Source organism: Mus caroli, unplaced genomic scaffold, assembly GCF_978045245.1.
Source record: "Mus caroli unplaced genomic scaffold, Mus_caroli_1 scaffold_13, whole genome shotgun sequence".
NCBI lineage: Eukaryota > Metazoa > Chordata > Mammalia > Rodentia > Muridae > Mus > Mus caroli.
The window spans coordinates 48,961,756-48,974,310 of record NW_028227268.1 but is presented as its reverse complement, the minus strand read 5'-3'; the positions used below and the strand labels follow the sequence as shown (position 1 = coordinate 48,974,310).

The 12,555-nt window shown below is 40.5% G+C and overlaps 1 protein-coding gene across 1 annotated transcript; it reads right to left on the bottom strand.

The window, feature by feature from the left end:
* Positions 1-11,160: 11,160 nt before the first annotated feature.
* LOC110304865 (olfactory receptor 1468-like) lies at positions 11,161-12,099 on the bottom strand. The gene has a single exon (XM_021176506.1). It carries the CDS (start codon positions 12,097-12,099, stop codon positions 11,161-11,163), a length of 939 nt encoding a protein of 312 aa, XP_021032165.1.
* Positions 12,100-12,555: the final 456 nt, after the last annotated feature.

The window sequence follows — 12,555 nt, the reverse complement described above, 5'->3', positions numbered from 1 at the left end:
TTCATGATAAAAGTCTTGGAAAGATCAGGAATTCAAGGCCCATACCTAAACATGTAAAAGCAATCTACAGCAAACCAGTAGCCACCATCAAAGTAAATGTTGAGAAGCTGGAAGAAATCCCACTAAAATCAGGGACTAGACAAGGCTGCCCACTTTCTCCCTACCTATTCCACATAGTACCTGAAATCCTAGCCAGAGCAATTCTACAACAATAGGAGATCAAGTGGATACTAATTGGAGAAGATGAAGTCAAAATATCACTTTTTGCAGATGGTATGATAGTATATATAAGTGACCCTAAAAATCCACCAGAGAACTCCCAAACCTGATAAACAGCTTCGGTGAAGTAGCTGGATATAAAATTAACTCAAACAAGTCAATGGCCTTTCTCTACACAAAGAATAAACAGGGTGAGAAAGAAATTAGGGAAACAACACCCTTCTCAATAGTCACAAATAGTATAAAATACCTTGCCGTGATTCTAACTAAGGAAGTGAAAGATTTGTATGATAAGAACTTCAAGTCTCTGAAGAAAGAAATTAAAGATCTCAGAAGATGGAAAGATCTCCCATGCTCATGGATTGGCAGGAACAACATTGTAAAAATGGCTATCTTGCCAAAAGCAATCTACAGATTCAATGCAATCCCCATCAAAATACCAACTCAATTCTTCAACGAATTAGAAAGAGCAATCTGAAAATTCATCTGGAATAACAAAAATCCTAGGATAGCAAAAACTCTTCTCAAGGATAAAAGTACCTCTGGTGTGTGGAGAGCCATGAGCAATTGCCATTACAAGATGGTGCTGGCTTCCACTGTGTCTAACTCTAAACAAGCAATGTGTGCAGGTGCAAGAGTGAATTCGTGCCAAGTCACTGCCCATCCCCGGGCATAGCAATGAGGAGATGGGCAAGCAACAAATCAGGTGCTGACACGCCACTCCAAGGTGTATATAAGCAGCACCATTTTCCGGGGTTCGGGGTCTTCCTCCTAATGAAGCAATAAAGCTTTGCTGCAGAAGAATCCGGTTGTCTGAGTGTGTTCTTGCTAGCAAGAAACAAGCTCGGGACAAGTGGCACTGAGAACCAGGGACAGCCATATCATCGCCAGGCGCCTAGGGGACCCTCCGTTCACGGAGCGGATTCAGAACTGTAGAATGAGATAATCTTTGAGAGGTATGCCTGGTCTTATTTACAAGACAGTCTATCAGAGACAAAGCGGGGAGAGAGATTAGGAGTTCAGAGGAAACAAGGTGCACCTAAGAAAAAAAGCCTTTCCATGGACCTTGAGCCTGAGGAAAAGAGAAACAAGGGAAACTATGCCCTGGGAGAGCAAAAGGAGAAGGGAGAGAGAAAAAGAAAGAAATATAAAAAGAGAAAAAGAAAAGAAACTAAAATATAAAGATACAAAAGATAATATAAAATATAAAGATACAAAGGATAATATAAAAAATGAAGACCAAAAAATTAAGTCAATTTACCCTCCTCTCGAGGACTTTGACTAAAGAGGCAGCCTTCATCAAAGGCTTAAAGATAGCTCTCAGGGCCACTGTGCCTCCTCTCCCTTCTCTGGCAGTATTCCCAGAAGAAGGAGATAAGGAAGTAGAGTCTGAACATGAGAGAGAGAAAATACGTTTTAGAAAAGCAGTTATCCCCTGTTTAGGACTTTTAGCAAAAAAGAGAAAATATGAAAATAAGCTATATCAGAGCTCTCCTGGAAACAGAAGGAAAACGGGAGACATCCTGCTTCCTCTCTGGCTCCTATGGAGATATTCTTTTTTTTTTTTAATTTACTTTTTTATTAGGTATTTTCCTCGTTTACATTTTCAATGCTATCCCAAAAGTCCCCCATACCCACCCACCCCCAATCCCCTACCCACCCACTCCCCCTTTTTGGCCCTGGGGTTCCCCTGTACTGGGGCATATAAAGTTTGCAAGTCCAATGGGCGTCTCTTTGCAGTGATGGCCGACTAGGCCATCTTTTGTTACATATGCAGCTAGAGACAAGAGCTCCAGGGTACTGGTTAGTTCATATTGTTGTTCCACTTATAGGGTTGCAGTTCCCTTTAGCTCCTTGGATACTTTCTCTAGCTCCTCCATTGGGGGCCATGTGATCCATCCACTAGCTGACTGTGAGCATCCACTTTTGTGTTTGCTAGGCCCCGGCACAGTCTCACAAGAGACAGCTATATCTGGGTCCTTTCAGCCAAATCTTGCTAGTGTATGCAATGGTGTCAGCGTTTGGAAGCTGATTATGGGATGGATCCCTGCATATGGCAATCACTAGATGGTCCATCCTCTTGTCAGCTCCAAATATTGTCTATGTAACTCCTTCCATGGGTGTTTTGTTCCCCTTTCTAAGAAGGGTCAAAGTGTCCACACTTTGGTCTTCGTTCTTCTTGAATTTCATGCATTTAGCAAATTGTATCTTATATCTTGGGTATCCTAAGTTTCTGGGCTACTATCCACTTATCAGTGAGTACATATTGTGCGAGTTCCTTTGTGATTGGGTTACCTCACTCAGGATGATGCCCTCCAGGTCCATCCATTTGCCTAGGAATTTCATAAATTCATTTTTTTAAATAGCTGAGTAGTACTCCATTGTATAAATGTACCACATTTTCTGTTTCCATTCCTCTGTTGAGGGGCATCTGGGTTCTTTCGAGCTTCTGGCTATTATAAATAAGGCTGCTATGAACATAGTGGAGCATATGTCCTTCTTACCGGTTGGGACATCTTCTGGATATATGCCCAGGAGAGGAATTGCGGGATCCTCTGGTAGTACTATGTCCAATTTTCTGAGGAACCGCCAGACTGATTTCCAGAGTGGTTGTACAAGCTTGCAATCCCACCAACAATGACGGAGTGTTCCTCTTTCTCCACATCCTCGCCAGCATCTGCTGTCACCTGAATTTTTGATTCCACTTCACTCCAGTCAGAATGGCTAAGATCAAAATTCAGTTGACAGCAGATGCTATGGAGATATTCTTAGCTCTGGTTAGGATAACTGTGTCCCTTTGAGACACCAAGTTCTATTCCCTGTCTGTCTATTATCTGTTTTTGGTGCACCAAATTGTCCATATGTCTGTCAATTCATATTTGTTTTTGTTTTGTTGTTTGAATGATTGTTGTTCTGTGTTTTATGTTGAAAAATATAAATGGTTAAAACTTTATCTGCTGGCTGTCCATCCTTTAACTTGTTTAAAAAGCAGTCTCAATTGACAGAGCAGAAAGTTATAAGCACTGTGGTTGGGAGTCAAGTACAGCTGAAAAAGCCCTGCTGAGGGCCGATTGCAAATGGAGCTCTTAAAGGGGCAGGCAGCCTTTTGCTTGTAACAGAAAGTTAGCTTAAAATTGGTAACTCAAGGTTGGAGTCTTTCTAAACAACATGAACAAACACAAGAAAACAGGTCTTTAAGGATACTTCAACATAGGGATAATTTTTGAGCCAGGACTCTGGCAGAGTGTTCAGATTGAGAAAAGTTTGCATTTGGGTTGAGGCTGAGCTTGGAGGGGAGCAGCCTCAGCTCAGCTTGTGTGGCACTTCTTAAAGGGAAATGCAATTGCTGATTCAGCCACCAGAGATATGGTTTTATGTTTGGCAAATGGACGTCACACATATCCCAGCTTTTGGTAAGTTACAATATGTACATGTGTCCATTGATACCAGTTCTGGTGTCCTACATGCCTCTCACTTGACAGGAGAAAAAGTAGTTCATGTCAAATCCCACTGCTTAGAGGCTTGGTCTGCATGGGGCAAGCCTCTAGTGCTGAAGACAAACAATGGTCCTGCATATACTTCTTCTAAATTTAGTCAATTTTGCAAACAAATGCAAGTGAAACATATTACTAAATTGCCCTATAACCCACAGGGCCAAGGCATTATTGAAAGAGCTCATCGTACTTTGAAACAATATTTACAAAAACAAAAAGGGGGGATAGAGGCTCTGACGCCAAAGATGGCTCTATCCCTTATAATATTTACTCTTAATTTCTTAAAATTAGATAATACTGGGAGATCACCAGTTGAAAGGCACAGACAATGGCCTCAACCACCCAATGAAATGGTCAAGTGGAAGAATGTCCTTGATAATAAATGGTATGGCCTGGATCCCATATTAATCAGCTCCAGAGGAGCTATTTGTGTTTTTCCACAGGGTGAAGATAATCCACTTTGGGTTCCAATGCGACTGACAAGGACCATGAAAGAGCAAGATGAATCCCAAGATGATCCCGTTATTCTTACTCCTGATGATTGAGACCAGGATAAGTATGCTTTTGTGGGCCATAGTAAGATCATGGCCGGTACCTTTACTGGTACATTCCAATTCTTCTACCTTCCCTTTGTTTTGGGCAATTGAATATTTTTAAAGAAAAAGATTATCTCTAATTGGGAAGATTCCATTAGCCAAAATAAAGTGACCTCTGGAGCGTTATTTAATGATTTAACACAAGTTGCTCAAGGAGCACAGTCTTGCTCAAGTGATGTTGGAAATAATGTAACTTCACCTATAAACATCACCACGATTATGATAAAGGGAAATGCGACTATTCCCAAAAGATCACGATGGCCTGTTGGCAATGCTACTGCTATACGCAGCATGCCTTGGTGTCATCTGGACCTTGCATTTCCTATAGTTTTTTCACCTTGTCAATCAAAAATTTTTTCCTCGGAAAGAAATAGCAAAGGGTTTTGTTTTGTCACCTCCATTGAATTTTGCTGTAATGAATGATAAAGGAGATGCTACAGGAAAAGAAAATATTTGGCCATATTACCAATGGATTCTAGTAAAGAGGCAGGTGCTAGTACCAGTTTGTCAGCCTTTGCACGGCTGACTGGAACCTTTCATGAGATATTGAAGGTTTCTGCCACACTTTCCAATATCTCTGCTCATTTAGATAATGTGACATCTAATAGAGTTATCAGAAATATGACTACTTCTCCAGTAGAAGTCTGTGTTGGCTGAATTTCAAAATAATACAGAATGGTTAGATTGTACAAATGTCACTTGTTTTTTGACGCAATGCTAGAATAGAACTAATTTCTTAGCCTTAGTGGTACATTTACCAACCTTTGTCCCTGTTGAGGCAGATCCAGAGAAGTTCCCAATCATGAGTCTTGCTCAGCAAAAGAGAGATTTTGGAATCACAGTTGCCATTGTTACTGCCATTGCAGTGTCCGTGGCATCAGTGGTTACCGCAGGAATTGCTATGGCCAATCAAGTTAATACTGCTGACACCATAAGTCAGATAGCAGAAAAAATGTCTGAGGCATTGCTTACCATGCAAAGGGAGGATTTTCATATCACCTCAGGATTAATGTTAGTGAATCAAAGAGTAGATATTTTACAACATAACATAGAACAAATGATGGATGCCATACAAATGAGTTGTGTGGCATCAACCCCGCATGTGTGCATTACTTCCATTAGGTATATTAACAATTCTTTCATTAAAAGTACAGATTTATCGAATTATCTGAAGGGGAACTGTTCACAGGAGTTGGAAAGGTTGCAGACAACCTGCAGATACAGATCCTGGACCTTAATGGAACCAGAGTGAAACCAGTGACCCTTGGAGACTTCACCTCTTGGCTTACCTCTGCATTTTCTTACTTTAAGGAATGGGTGGGGGTAGTTTTATTTGCTGCTGCCATCTGCTATGGGCTTGTGCTCATGCTCTGGTCGGTTTGCAAGCTCAGAGCCCAACATAAACATGACAAGGTCGTCATTGCTCAAGCACTTGCGGCCATTAAACAAGGGGCCTCCTCCGAAATTTGGTTTTCTATGCTCAAGAATTAGTCGGCATTTGAGTTATTCATTTTTTGGCTGGCCTTTTTTGTAGAATTCGCCCTAGGTCATTTAGTAGTTGCTGTCACATAGCACTGCGGTATCCAGGGATGGACAACTTTCCTCATGCACAGATCAACCTAAGACACGGGGCCCGGTGGCGATAGGGTTACCCTATGACGGGAAAGGCTGTGACATTAGAGGAATGACCTAAGACAGGAGCCACAGCGGATGGACATAGTTGCACAGACCTAGTCCAGCCTCATTTTAATAAAACAAAAAGGGGGAGATGTGGAGAGCCGAGAGCAATCGCCATTACAAGATGGCGCTGGCTTCCACTGTGCGTAACTGGTAAACAAGCAATGTGCACAGGTGCAAGACTGAATTCATGCCAAGTCACTGCCCATCCCGCGGCATTGCAATGAGGCGATGGGCAAGCAAAAATCAGGTGCTGACACACCACTCCAAGGTGTATATAAGCAGCACCATTTTCCGGGGTTCGGGGTCTTCCTCCTAATGAAGCAATAAAGCTTTGCTGCAGAAGAATCCGGTTGTCCGAGTGTGTTCTTGCTGGCGAGAAACAAGCTTGGGACACTGGTGGAATCAACATGCCTGACCTAAAGCTTTACTACAGAACAATTGTGATAAAAACTGCATGGTACTGGTTATAGTGACAGAAAAGTAGACCAATGGAATAGAATTGAAGACCCAGAAATGAACCCACACACCTATGGTCACTTGATCTTCGACAAGAGAGCTAAAACCATCCTGTGGAAGAAAGACAGAATTTTCAACAAATGGTGCTGGCACAACTGGTTGTTATCATGTAGAAGAATTCGAATCGATCCATTCCTATCTCCTTGTACTAAGGTCAAATCTAAGTGGATCAAGGAACTTCACATAAAACCAGAGACACTGAAAGTTATACAGGAGAAAGTGGGGAAAAGCCTCGAAGATATGGGCACACAGGGAAAATTCCTGAATAGAACAGCAATGGCTTGTGCTATAAGATCCAGGATTGACAAATGTGACCTCATGAAACTGCAAAGGTTCTGCAAGGCAAAAGACACCGTTAATAAGACAAAAAGGCCACCAACAGATTGAAAAAAGATCTTTACCTATCTTAAATCAGATAGGGGACTAATATCTAATATATATAAAGAACTCAAGAAGGTGGACTCCAAAAAATCAAATAACCCCATTAAAAAATGGGGCTCAGAGCTAAACAAACAATTCTCACCTGAGGAATACCGAATGGCTGAGAAACACCTGAAAAAATGTTCAACATCCTTAATCATCTGAAAAATGCAAATCAATACAACCCTGAGATTCCATCTCACACCAGTCAGAATGGCTAAGATAAAAAATTCAGGTGACAGCAGATGCTGGCGAGGATGTGGAGAAAGAGGAACACTCCTCCATTGTTGGTGGGATTACAAGCTTGTACAACCATTCTGGAAATCAGTCTGGTGGTTCCTCAGAAAATTGGACATAGTACTACGGGTGGATCCAGCAATACCTCTCCTGGGCATATATCCAGAAGGTGTCCCAACCGGTAAGAAGGACACATGCTCCACTATGTTCATAGCAGCCTTATTTATAATAGCCAGAAGCTCGAAAGAACACAGATGCCCTCAACAGAGGAATGGATACAAAAAAAATGTGGTACATTTACACAACGGAGTACTACTCAACTATTAAAAAGAATGAATTTATGAAATTCCTAGGCAAATGGATGGACCTGGAGGGCATCATTCTGAGTGAGGTAACACAATCACAAAGGAACTCATACAATATGTACTCACTAATAAGTGGATATTAGCCCAGAAACTTAGTATACCGAGATATAAGAGACAATTTGTAAAACACATGAAACTGAAGAAAAACGAAGACCAAAGTGTGGACACTTTGCCCCTTCTTAGAATTGGAAACAATCACCCATGGAAGGAGTTTCAGAGACAAAGTTTGGAGCTGAGACAAAAGGATGGACCATCTAGAGACTGCCATATCCAGGGATCCATCCCATAATAAGCCTCCAAATGATGACACCATTGCATACACTAGCAAGATTTTGCTGAAAGGACCCTGATATAGCTTTCTTTTGTGAGACTAGGCCGGTGCCTAGCAAACACAGAAATGGATGCTCACAGTCAGCTATTGGATGGATCACAGGGCCCCCAATGGAGGAGCTAGAGAAAGTATCCAAGGAGCTAAAGAGATCTGCAACACTGTAGGTGCAACAACATTATGAACTAACCAGTACCCTGGAGCTCTTGACTCTAGCTGCATATGTATCAAAAGATGGCCTAGTCGGCCATCACTGGAAAGAGAGGCCCATTGGACATGGAAACTTTATATGCCCCAGTACAGGGGAATTCCAGGTCCAAAAAATGAGAATGGATGCATAGGGATGTGGGGGGGTGGTATGGGGGACTTTTGCGATAGCATTGGAAATGTAATTGAGGAAAATGCATAATAAAAAATATTTTTAAAAAATGCCAAACTGAAGGAAGGAATTATAATGGAGGACTTGGGGAATGGACTAAAGGAGCTGAAGAAGATGACAATCTCATGGGAAGACCAAAAGTATCCACTAACCTGGACTCCTTGGAGCTCCCAGAGACTAAACCACCATCCAAAGCCAATACATGAGCTGATCTGTGACCCTCAGCATATATGAAGTAGAATATTGCCTTGTCTGTCCTCAGTGAGTAAAGATGCACCTAATCCTGTAGAGACTTGTTGTTCCAGGAAGGGAGATATGCAGGTGTGTGAGATCGGGATGGGTGGGAAGGTTAGTGGGGAAGCAGCGTGTAAGAGCCAAAGGGGATGGGCAATGGGGTGAAGAACTCTTGGATTAGTGGACCAGAAAGGGTAGCAACATTTGGAATGTAAATAAATAAAACAATTTTTAAAAAACAAACAAGTCTAACAAAATTAAAATAGACCGAATACACAAATGCCTCCTCTGACCTTGTGATCAATGGTCAACTCATTCAACATAGATTTATAAAGTAATATCACATGTACAGAGAGGGGTTGACTAATGGTGGTAGTTGGTTCAATTAATGTTTTCATGGGGAGGTAAGAAGGAAAAGTGAGTGATAGGTGTGGGAACATGGACTGCTTTTCTATTGGCTTGAGGAAATCTTAAACTAGCCATCTGCTTGCTATATTCCTACCCTTTTCACATACTGGCAAAGATAGAATGTTGGAAGATGAAGTTTACATTTTTAAAGAAGGTTGTATAACTGCCGTCTCTTGCAGAAAGTCATGTTGAATTGTGATGCTCATCTTGGAAGCTTAGAAATGTGGGTGGTTTCCTACAGTCTCATTCTGCTTTAAAAATACCATTGGATGGGCTGGAGAGATAGCTCAGTACTTAATGGCTAGGCTCATGACCAAAAATATAAAAACTACTCATGGCTGTTTGTCTAAATTTATATTCAGTAGACACTTCAAGTCAAAACTATTCAGAAAAATTCCTTATTATTTGAAGTGGTTTTTGTCACCGTCCTTTGATTTTCTCACTAACAATCTGGGCTTCAGTCAAGAGAAACCCTATTCATTACATATACATGGAACAAGTATGCTTTTTTATGCTATTTTTGGATTTCTTGTTGCTGCTATTTATTTATTAGTTTTGTTTGTTGTTTTTCTTTAATTCTACATCCTCCTAAGTATAGATAATTATGATCAGTGACTATAATTTGTCTCCACTAGAGATCTTTGATGAAAATTGGACCTAGAAAGTTCCTGGGTAAATATTATGTCTTTAATGAGTTATACAGAATTTGGACCCCTCTTGTGATGTAGGGTACCTAAAGCCCAGGGATGACAACAGGGGGATCTGAGTAGGCTTGATGCATGAGCACACTATTCCTTTATCTGCAAGTATAATAAAGGTGATCGAGATCATGAAGCAGAAACTGGCTTAATCTCTGCAGAGCTGGGTAAATTCAGGAAAATAAGCAGATGTCTCGAAGTCAGCTGGAATTTCAGTTTTATGAAAGATAGGTTTTTCAGGTATGATACATTTCTTCTTTTCTTAGTTATACCTTATTAGTATTTCCTTCATAGTCATCATGTAACCTGGTTGATATTGTTGTGTTCATTATTGTTACTGTGCAACAAAAGCCATCAAAACATGAGCAGGCCCTTCCTTCCTAACACAGCCTGTGGATGTCAAAGTAAAATGTGGGGTAGGAGCTGTCTGAAATGACAGCTCCTTTTTAAATGGCAGCACCACAACATCTCAGCCTGCTTCTGTTACAGGAGCTGTCCACTGTAGTAAAAATATTAATTAATCCTGGCACGGGGATTCTTCCTTCCTTGACCAGCCAATGTTTGCTTTAACTTGAAGCCTTCTCCAGAAGGGGGAAACCCAGAAACCAGAGACAGATCTAGGATAGAACTAAACTTGATTGAAAAATATCAACTAAATTATTCCTACAATATTCTTTTATACTCATAATTTGCTGTCTTGTCCAGATATTATCAGAAACAACTCTTCTGTAAGCAAATATGGGCAGACATAGAGACCTATAGCCAAACATTATGCAGAAAAAACATTTATTTTGACATCTGAGCCCCTCCTCAGTGATGGGTGAACCCCATGGAGGAGTATGAGGGATAATTGTAGGTATTAGAGGGAGGAAGGATACCAGAAGAAAGGAGTCCCACCAAATCTACTAAATAATGGCTCACAAAGAACCCAAATTCTGAAAAGACAAGCCTGGGGCCTGCAGGACTCTATATCAGGTCCTCTACCCATACATTAGAGCTGCTAGATTAGTATTTTGTGGAAGTAGTAAGAACAGAACAGTAATAACAGTTTTATCTCTGACTCTTTAGACTGCTCTATAGAGTCTTTTTCTCCTATTGAATTGTTCTGGCCATCTTTGATATGAGAGATTTCATCTTTTCTTAGTGTATAATGATCTATGATGTTTAGCTGTCCTCTGTTGGAGGCCTGGATTTTTCAGCACAGGAAAGGGCAAGGGCATAAATTTGGGGGAGAGTGGCAGTGGGAGGAGATGTAATTGGAAGGAGGAGAAACTGTTGCATGGTATGTATTCTATGAAAGAAGAATCTATTTTCTATAATAACAAAGTGGTTTAAGGAATGAAATTTGAAAAAATAATGGTTCTGACTAATAATTTTCTAGAACCACACATGCAAGGGAGAGGATGGCATGACTCAATCACTATGGTCACTAACGCTAACATAACTTCTTCAGAAAACAACATTTTGCAAATGGGAATATTATATAGAATATTCTTTTATGTAGGTCCTCTAGTAAGGATATATTAGGTAATATTAATATCAATATATTAGTGAGATAAATTTAAGTAAAAATCTTTGTTTTGTCATTATAAGGAGATTTTCTTCTTGCAAAGGACTCTGATCAGGGCCTCTTTCATATCTCTGTTCCTCAGGCTATAGATGAAGGGATTCAGCATGGGAGTCACTACTGTATACATCATGGCCATGGTAATCTTCTTCACAGTAGAGTTATTAGCTGATGGACATAAGTAGAGACCAATAATTGTCCCATAGAACAGTGAAACAACAGACAAATGGGAGCCACAAGTGGAGAAGATTTTGTGTATACCCCGAGTAGATGAAACCTTTAGGATGGAAGAGACAATTCGTACATAGGAGACAACAATGAGTAAGAATGGGATCGCAACAACAGGCCCTCCCAAGATAAATATCATTAGTTCATTTATGAAAATGTCAGAGCAGGCCAACTTGAGCAGGGCAGATAGGTCACAGAAAAAATGGGGGATTACATTGTCCTCACAGAATGACAACCTAGCCAAGAGTAGAGTGTGTACCATGGAATACATAATGGTAAATACCCATGACAGCAGCACCACACACACACAGAACTTAGGACTCATGGTGCTGGTGTAATGCAGAGGGAAGCAGATGGCCACATAGCGATCATAGGCCATGACAACAAGAAGAAAACTCTCCATATCTCCAAAAACCATTAAAAAGTACATTTGTGTCAGACAGCCAGCATAGGAGATGGATGTGTCCTGGCTCTGCATGCTCTGCAGCAACTTGGGCACTGTGACAGAGGAAAAGCAGAGGTCAGTGAAGGACAAGTTGCTGAGAAACAAGTACATGGGTGTGTGGAGATGGGAGTCCAGTATTATGAGGGTGATAATGATGAGGTTCCCCAAGACAATGGTGAGGTACATGGCCAGGAACAGGGTGTAGAATCCGTGCTGGTGATCTGGGGGAATGTGTAGACCGAGAAGTAGAAACTGGGAGATGACTGTTTGGTTGTTCATTACCATTCTCTCTCTCCAGTATCCCAATGAGAAAATATCATTGTCCCTTAAAATTCAAAATAAATCAAACATATATCTAGGTTATATATTCTACATCAACTAATCTGACAATCATTATAATAATTATAATCTCAAACTTCAAGTAGCTGTAATCATTACAATCATTTGTTTTTCTCAACTTATCTTTAACTGGTTTCTATCTCCCATCCTTTTGTAGACAATTCTTTGATATTTCTCCCAAGAAACAAAATGGACTAATGCTTTTTTTTAACCTACTAACTGCCCATCCTGGGTAACTAGTTTGTTCATTTGTAATTTGTTCTATGTTATTTTGTATATTGATATTCTTGAATAATTTGTATGACCTTTATCATCATATTTTAATATAAATTTCAAGGCAAGCTTTCATACTCCAAAGCATTAGATTACCATTTCGAACTCAGACACCCATGTCCCTATAAC